The 8,444-nt window shown below is 50.3% G+C and overlaps 1 protein-coding gene across 1 annotated transcript in view; it reads left to right on the forward strand.

The window, feature by feature from the left end:
- Positions 1 to 6,221, forward strand: part of LOC119348168 — a 13,734-nt gene extending 7,513 nt beyond the window's left edge. The window contains exons 11-14 of the mRNA XM_037616486.1: positions 460 to 902; positions 4,144 to 4,322; positions 4,670 to 5,535; positions 5,622 to 6,221. Coding sequence (XP_037472383.1) covers positions 460 to 902; positions 4,144 to 4,322; positions 4,670 to 5,535; positions 5,622 to 6,221 — 2,088 coding nt within the window. The remainder of the gene's footprint in view (positions 1 to 459; positions 903 to 4,143; positions 4,323 to 4,669; positions 5,536 to 5,621) is intronic.
- Positions 6,222 to 8,444: the final 2,223 nt, after the last annotated feature.

Consider the following 8,444-nt stretch of genomic DNA (forward strand, 5'->3'; position numbering starts at 1 on the left):
CACACACAGGCGTGGCCGAGTTACAGAGGTGAGCAATCGACAGCATCGGAGCATCCAATGGGCGACCCAATCGAGCCACACACACGAACCAGACAAGATTAGGAGAGACAAGGGCAGTTTGGTCCTTTCAAGCGCAGGTAAATGGAAAAACTAAAGAAAAAAGAGGGAGGGGGGGGGGCATGGTAATCAAGTTGTCCATGAGTAGGGTGGCATTTTTTTCGAAACCCATCTTGAGAGTGGCATTTTTACGAAGCCTGATGTTTAAAGTGGTAAATATGCAATTTTCTCAGCTAGGCCAAGCCTCAAACATATTTTCTATGCAATTGTAAATGGCTTTGCGCTTGGTATGGTAGAGCTCTCCCGCCTTAACTACAGAGCGATTAGCTTGATCCCGAAAGTCAAAGGGGCAGATAATTTTAAGCTCTTTAGGCCTATCACACTCATCAACGTTTGTTCAAGATTTGTGCTAAAGCATACGCCACTCGGTTGGCACCTTTAGCCCAACAGGTGATCCTTAAGAGCCAAACAGCTTTCCTTAAGGGGCGCAACATCTTGGAGGGTCCAATTGCGCTGCTTGAGATTGTCCATGAGCTTAAACGCACCAAGGGCAAAGGGGTGCTGCTCAAATTAGACTTCGAAAAAGCATATGACCGCGTGAACTGGGAGTTCGTGCCGGAAGTCCTCCTCAAAAAGGCTATAGAGGCGGGTTTCGTCCGCCGAATCATGCACCTCGTCAGTAGTTGTCAGACGGCGGTCACAATTAATGGTGTGATGGGTAAGTTCTTCCGCAACAAAAGGGGATTACGTCAAGGGGACCCGAGCTCGCCGCTCAATTTCAATTTTGTTGCGGACGCCTTGGCAGCAATGTTCAATAAGGCGAGAACATCGGGGCACATCAAAGGGTTGGTGGCGCACCTTATACCGGGTGGGGTGACCCATTTGAAATACGCAGATGACACAATGGTACTATTCGAGCCTGATGAACATAGTATCGGCTCGGTCAAGCTGTTACTAATTGCTTTTGAACTTCTCTCAGGACTAAAAATCAACTTTCTGAAAAGTGAAGTTATAACCATAGGGATGGACCATAATGCGAGTACTCGAGTGGCTAACCTTCTTAATTGCAAGCTTGGGAGCTTCCCGATTAACTACCTAGGGCTTCCGATCTCCCACAGGAAACTTTCGATTTCCGAATGGGAGCCCCTTTACGGCAAGGTAGCAAATAGGGTTAGCCCGTGGAGGGCAGTTTTATGTCTTCAGCAGCAAGGCTTATCCTCACAAACACAAGCCTATGTTCCCTTCCATTGTTTACCATGGGCATGTTTCTTTTGGCCTATGGGGTACACGCCAAATTCTACACGCCCAGGTCCAGGTTCTTTTGGGAAGGAACTGGACTGAAAAAGAAATATCACCTAGTCAAATGGGCAGCGGGGTGTAGGCCAAAAAAATACGGAGGGCTGGGGATCACCAACTCCAAGCTGATGAATGTGGCCCAACTCACTAAGTGGTGGTGGCGCCTGGCCTAAAGGGAGTCCGGGCTATGGTCGGACATTCTCAGGGCTAAATACTTCCCAGACGGGAATGTTTTCCAAGCAAAACCCTCGGGCTCGGCGTTCTGGAACGGGATCCAAGCGGTACGCCCGCGTTCTCGGTAGGGGCCCGTTTCGATGTCCAGAACGGGATGTCGGCTCGGTTCTGGCTTGATACTTGGATTGAGGATGGCCCGCTTTGGCAGGCGTACCCGGTGCTTTTCCAACTTGCCACAGACACAAACCTACTGGTGGGAGCAGCGCTTAGGTCGTCCCCTCTGTCGGTACACTTCATGCGGCCCCTGTCACCTGAAGACTCCGTCAGCTGGGAAGAGCTTTTGGGGAAAATTAGCAACGTGCCCCTCAGCTAGGGGGCTGATACGGTGGGATGGGGGCTAACCGCTTCGAAGCAATTCTCTGTAAAATCCCTGTACTCCAAGCTTTCGGAAGGGAATACTTTGGACATGGCAAAGGGTTTGTGGAAGGCAGGAATCCCACTCATGATCTAAATTTTCATGTGGAAAATGTTTAAAAACAGACTACCGACGGCTATCAATGTGTCCAAGCGTAATGGCCATCCAATGGGTCATGAGCCATGTGTGGAGCCCAGGAGGACGCGGATCATGTTTTTTTTCCGATGCGCGCTTGCACCTTTTGCTTGGAGCGCGGTTAGGGAATCCTTCCAGCAAAACTGGAACCCAACCTCGAGTATGGAGTTACTGACCATCCCGCGAGCTCAGCACAGACCGAACGCACGAGTAGTTTGGCGTTGCGTAGGGGCGCTGTTATGGTCCATTTTGACGATCAGGAACAAAATTACTACGGAAAAAAAATCCTGACTCACCGCGCTGATGTTCTATTCAAATGTCATCTCTTCTTGCAAATGTGGATACCGCTGGGGAAGCAGCGCGATGCTGAGCGCATGAGGGAAACGATGGTGAAGATAAGCGGAATTCAGACGGCCGTGAGACAACCAGTTTAGACGTCTTCACCACCTTTTGCAAGGAGCAGGAAGAAGGCGTGATCTTTTAGTTTTTGCTTACCCTTTGCAGCCTCTTCCTCCTAGTTGTGTTTTGTAACCATGACTTTGCGACTTGTGCCGGTTACTCATTTGGTCTACTTTGGTTGTAAGGATTTGTATGATGTGGATGCTGCCTAGTGGCTTCATTAATTTAAAGCCGGACGCTTCTAGTGTATTCATTCAAAAAAAAAACGATGGTGGTCATGCACTAGTGCAATTAAATTCTAAGCAAATGGGTTAAACCCCCTTTAACTGATACGGTTTTGAACCGTCTCCTATCCCACACGTGACTCCAGAACCATTTGCGGTGCATAAAACATCCTAAATGTTTTGTACGTCAAAATTGTGTTGTCTAATAGATCTATCGCATGCTCTATGTTGTCACACAACGTTTGTGATGTGATCGACATCAGAGACGATTACTCGACATGGAACATGTGCGAAAAGATGTGTACCACAAACATTTAATCTACCACGCCATTTGCGATGCATCCAATATCACACGTGTCCATGATATATACTGCCTTATATAAAAGGCACCGCGGAAAATATCATATGACCACGAGTACAGTGACTCGAACTCTGATTTAGCATACTCATATACCCCAAAAAAGCAACAGTATTATGTTCCTAGCATGCAGGAGCCGGAGAAACCCTCATAGAGACCTTTCCGGAAGAGCGCCGGTGCGGAAGTCGAGGGTATGGTGAGGTCGCCCGATCCGCCGCCGCCGCTGCGCTGGGCGGCGACTTTCTCCTCGGCACTCCTCGGCAGTAGGACAGACTGGCGCCCCGGCTCGCTCTTCCTAGATCGGCCTGATTTCTGCTTTTTGCGGAACGACGAAGGCAAGATCGAGGAAGGACGACGTCTACGGGCAGGGGAGAGGATTCAGAGCGGGGCTGAGATGGTGCTACTAGACTGTGTTGTGCGAGTTGGTGGCCGTGTCTTCCCGGATCGACGGCGGCTCACCCTGGCTCCGGGTGATCTCTCACGGGCAGTAGGGTCTCCAAGTTCCGGATCAAGATTCGACATCCTAGGTGCCGAGCAAATCGACGAAGACGACGCTGGACAGTTGGAGGAGACATTGGTACTTCCTCCGTTTCTTTTTAGTCTGCATATAAGGTTTGGTCAAAGTCAAGCTTTGTAAAGTTTGACTAACTTTATATTAAAAAATATCATCATTCACAATATGAAATTAATATTATTAGATGCACCTTGAAATGTATTTTCATATTATATAGTTTTTAGTATTATAGATGTTCATATTTTTCCACATAAATTTGATCAAACTTTGTGTAGTTTGACTTCGATCAAATTTTATATGCGGAGTAAAAAGAAACGGAGGGAGTACCTGTTAAATCGGTCAATGCCGTACTCTCCTGCGAAGATCAAGATGGGTGTGGGGATTCCTGGTCGACAGTTGCTCGACGGAAGAAATCAAAAGACGAAATCGTCGAGGAATTCTGGGAGGACGTGGGGTTTCCCACCAAGGAATCGCGCGTCTGGGAACGTCGGGATTCTGAGTCACCATCTTCATCCACAGGTCAGCTTCGTTCTGGTTCGTTTCAAGCTGATCGTTTGTCGAGTGCCTGTAGGTCTCAGCAAGGCGGCGTCGACGCCAAGACTTCGTCGGCGGCTGCGAAGCCCACCCGCCGGGGCGTGCCCATCCGCCCTTGGAAAGGGCCTCTTCCGCGGCTGAGACCGCTGCAGCCGCTCGCCCTGGCGGCGTTCTGGCCTGAGCCGCCGGTGGCAACGGACGCGGAGGCAGCGGAGGGTACTCCGGCGACTGCATGCACCAACCGTGCGCTTGTTGCGGATCGGGCAGCAGATCAGGCAATATCAGCGGCATGCATCAATTACGTGAACGCTACTTCCGCGACGGCTTGTGGGCCTGGTGCGTGTACGATTCCGCGTTTGGGTCGTACTCTGAGGAGGGCCGACCTGCTTCAAGCCTCGCTACAATGCCCTAGCACTGGAGTCCCGTCGCCCATCCGCACTTCCTCCCTGCTGGCGCCGTTTCGTTCCTACGCCGCCGTCCTGCGCGAGCCGTCGCCGCCGGTAACGCGCCCAGAGGATCTACGCCACCCGGGACTGCAACGACGAACCCGATGATCTCAGCAGGCTTCGGGGCCGCCGCCGGTCCGCTTCGCTACGGCGTAACACCGGCGTACATCACACCTGTCCCGCGAGCTGCTGCCCCAGCGCCGGCGCCGGTCGTCTTCGGGGCCACCAATCAATCAGCTGCACCTGAGGCTCTGGCTCGCCGCCACAAGCACAAGCGCAAGGGGGGACGCCATGACGCCGCTGCTGGTACCGTCCCTCCGGCCACGGAAACTCTGCCGGTGGTAGGGGCCGTCCCTGCCACACTGATTCCTCAGTCTATTAACGTCGCTCCAGTTGTTGCAGCCTCCACTGACGCCGCTGGGCATGGCCCAAAAGGAAAGAGAACCGGTCTTTGGTGCTTCAAATGCCGTTCAGATGATCATCTCTCTAAGGACTGCACGGTGGTACATTACTGTCATATTTGTGACAACTACAAACACCCTATGCATGGCTGCCCTGTGCTCAAGCAACAAAGACCTATTGCGTCGCTAGGTGGATGCGGTCTTGTAAATGCAATGTTCGTGCAGCTACCGGATTCGCTTTTCAAGGAATATCTAGCACCACCAACACTTCCAACTGCTTTGGTCATGATCTCCTGTGGTTCTTTGTCCGCTGCTGAGGTGGAGGTGGAGGTCGCTAAGATCGCCTCGGTCCAGTCATCTTGGAAGTGGGAAGCCATGCCGCATGGAGACAATGCGTTCCTAGTTTGTTTTTCATTTGTCGAGATTTTGAAACGTGTGGCTGCTTTTGAGTACAATGTCAAATCACACAATGTGCAGGTTGCATTCAGTGAATGGAGAGCTGAGAAGGTCCCATCCATTCTTCCTTTGCAGCTTGTGTGGGTTCACGTCACTGCGTCCCTCCACCTCTCCATCATTTCCTCGGTTTGTGGGCAGTTGGATCAGTTATAGGAGCCACTCAAGATGTTGACTTGGTTTGTTTGCGCCGGCATGGCATTGTGCGAATTCAGGTTGCCGTACGTTCTTTGGATATTTTCTCCAAAAAAGACGGGTCTGATGATGCTTCGGTTTTCTCGGATGTCTATGTTAAACTTAATGGCTATTCGTTTCGGTTTGTTCTGGAGGACGACCACGTCCCCGATGCTGACTTAATCCCACGAATATGGGAAAACCATGATGATGGCCATGAGAACGACACTAATCGGGATGAGGATATGACTGACAGAGATGCTAGCAAAAGGTCTAAAAATGTCCAAGCTGTTGATGAAAACAAAACGTCAGAGGCTCAAACTAGCTCTGTAGTCCCCATGCAGATCACACAGACATCAGCTCAGGCAGCGCCTCCGGGCTTCTCAGCGGCACGGCCGGATATGGCAATGGCAGTGACGGGACTACCAATCCCTGATGCTGCTCACACGCATGTAGTGGACCTGGCGCAGTCCCTAGCTGCAAGCGCCATGCATGCAATAGATGGGGAGGGCCGGTCCATGGTCCCTGACTGCATGCGCCATGCAGCAGCCGTGGAATGTGGCCCAGCTGCCCTCACGAGGCTAGCACTCAAGCAGCCATCTGCTGCTCCCCAGCGCATACTGCTGGCCCCGCTTCGGTGACGCTAGAGCCGGCCGTGGGTCCGACCGCATCACCAGCTGAGGTTCATCCTGCTACATATTGCGTGCCAGATTCCTCGACAACGCCACCGGCTGCGTCTCAGGCACGTGTGGTCGCTGTGGTTCTATCTGGTCCAGCAGCGGATCGCCCTAGTGCGTCTGTCTCAGCACCCATTACTGTTGTTTCGGAGGGTCCTGCGACACGTCCTTCTTCACCGACCTCTGAGATTGCATGGACACCGTCACCTTCGCTGAAGACTCCACCAACGGCTAGGCTATCAACGCCGATAGGTGCTATATCTGGAGGGTTGGCCACGCCCCTCCAACGTAATAACCGTCACACCCTTGCCACTGATGGTTCTTCGATCGATGAGCACTCTATGACGAAGGCGATGCGCCGCCAGGCTTCAAGGAATCTGGACCCCACAATAAGTACATCCTCCTGCCAATCTTTTCTTTCTTTCTCAGATACTCGCATTTCTACTAGCTTAAAAAATGTTGGTGTATCTATGGGAAAGAACAATAGTGAAATTAATCTGTCGGTTGGGGTACTTAAACATATGGAGATTGACCGTTTAAAGGTTTCTCCGAAGTGTAATACCTCCATACCGAACCCTGAAATCGAGGATGATGATGAAGCGGATGCCAAATATGATGGTCCACTTATCTCACACTTGGTTGGAGAGGTTACCGAGGTTGGTTTGGCTGACGCAAGACGTGGGTCCATGTTTTGTGACTTCACAGCATCTTTGCGAAAAACTAAATCGCATTCCTCTAAAAAGAAACAAAAACCGCCCAAGAAGGCGAAAGGCTCCATACCGACCCGAGTTTCCACATGAAAGGCAGGTTTTGGAATAGCAGAGGTCTCTCAGACTTGGCTAAACATAAACACGTCGGTGATTGTGTGCGCGAACACGGGTTGGATTTTGTGGCAATTTTCGAGGCTGGTAAATGTGATTTTCGCCAGCATGTCCTCGATCACCTATCAGGTGGTTTCGAGTACACATGGCATAGTCTACCAGCTCGTGGAAGGTCTGGAGGAATCCTTCTTGGGATACACACCACGATCATGGACTTATTGGCTTTTTCGACCGGTGATTTTCATATCAAATTTCACTTACGAAACAGAGCTGATAATTTTACATGGAGCCTGGTCGCAGTCTATGGGGCTGCCCAAGATGAACATAAATCGACTTCCCTTCGCGAATTGGTGAACCTGGCTAAGGATAATCCTTATCCAATGCTCATTGGAGGGGACTTTAATATCCTTAGGTACCAGCAAGAGAAAAATAATGACCGCTTCTACACTCATTGGCCTTTCCTATTCAATGCTGTCATAGACAGTTTGGATCTTCGGAAGGCCAGTATGTCAGGGCGGCAGTTCACCTGGGCTAATAACCGACCTGTGTCGACATACGAGAAGCTCGATAGAGTACTCATGGACACCGAATGGAAACTAAAATTTCCTCTGGTAACCGTGCGAGCCCTAGAGCGAATCGAGGCATTATCGGATCATGCACCCATCATTCTAGATTCTAACTCTACGAACCCACCTGCCCGTCGCCCTTTTAAATTTGAGTTGGGATGGCTACATCGGGATGGTTTTGTAGACATAATCAAGAATGTTTGGGAGAAGCCCGCCATTGGTCGTACGCTTATTCAGAGATGGAACTTTAAAATAAGAGCCACGAGGCAACACCTCACTGGATGGGTGAAACACACCAACGAGATATATAAAAAAGAAAAGCAACGGCTTTGTACCATTATTGATGACCTCGACAAGATCGTAATGCACAGCTTATCTCATCAGAGATTGAATTGAAGAATCAATCGAATGAGAAGGTTGCCCGTCTTTTGCGAGAAGAGGAGATCAAATACTACCAAAGATCCAAAGCTGATTTTATTTTGATGGGTGATAGTAATACAAGATACTTTCAATTGATTGCCAATGGGCGGCATAGGAAGAAATGTGTTTACAGTCTCCAACAAGATGAGGGGCGGATCGAAGGTCAGGAAGAGCTCAAAAAGTATATCACAAAATACTACAAATCTCTGTTCGGAGCGCCTACTGAAGGGAACTTCACCCTCGACGAGACCCGAACAGATGATATTCCACAAGTCACAGCAGAAGAAAATGATATCCTAACGGCACCATTCTCAGAAGAGGAGGTGAGAGCGGCTGTGTTCCAAATGGAACATAACAAAGCTCCAGGCCCAGATGGTTTC

The sequence above is a fragment of the Triticum dicoccoides genome, unplaced genomic scaffold, assembly GCF_002162155.2.
Source record: "Triticum dicoccoides isolate Atlit2015 ecotype Zavitan unplaced genomic scaffold, WEW_v2.0 scaffold87329, whole genome shotgun sequence".
NCBI classification, from domain to species: domain Eukaryota; kingdom Viridiplantae; phylum Streptophyta; class Magnoliopsida; order Poales; family Poaceae; genus Triticum; species Triticum dicoccoides.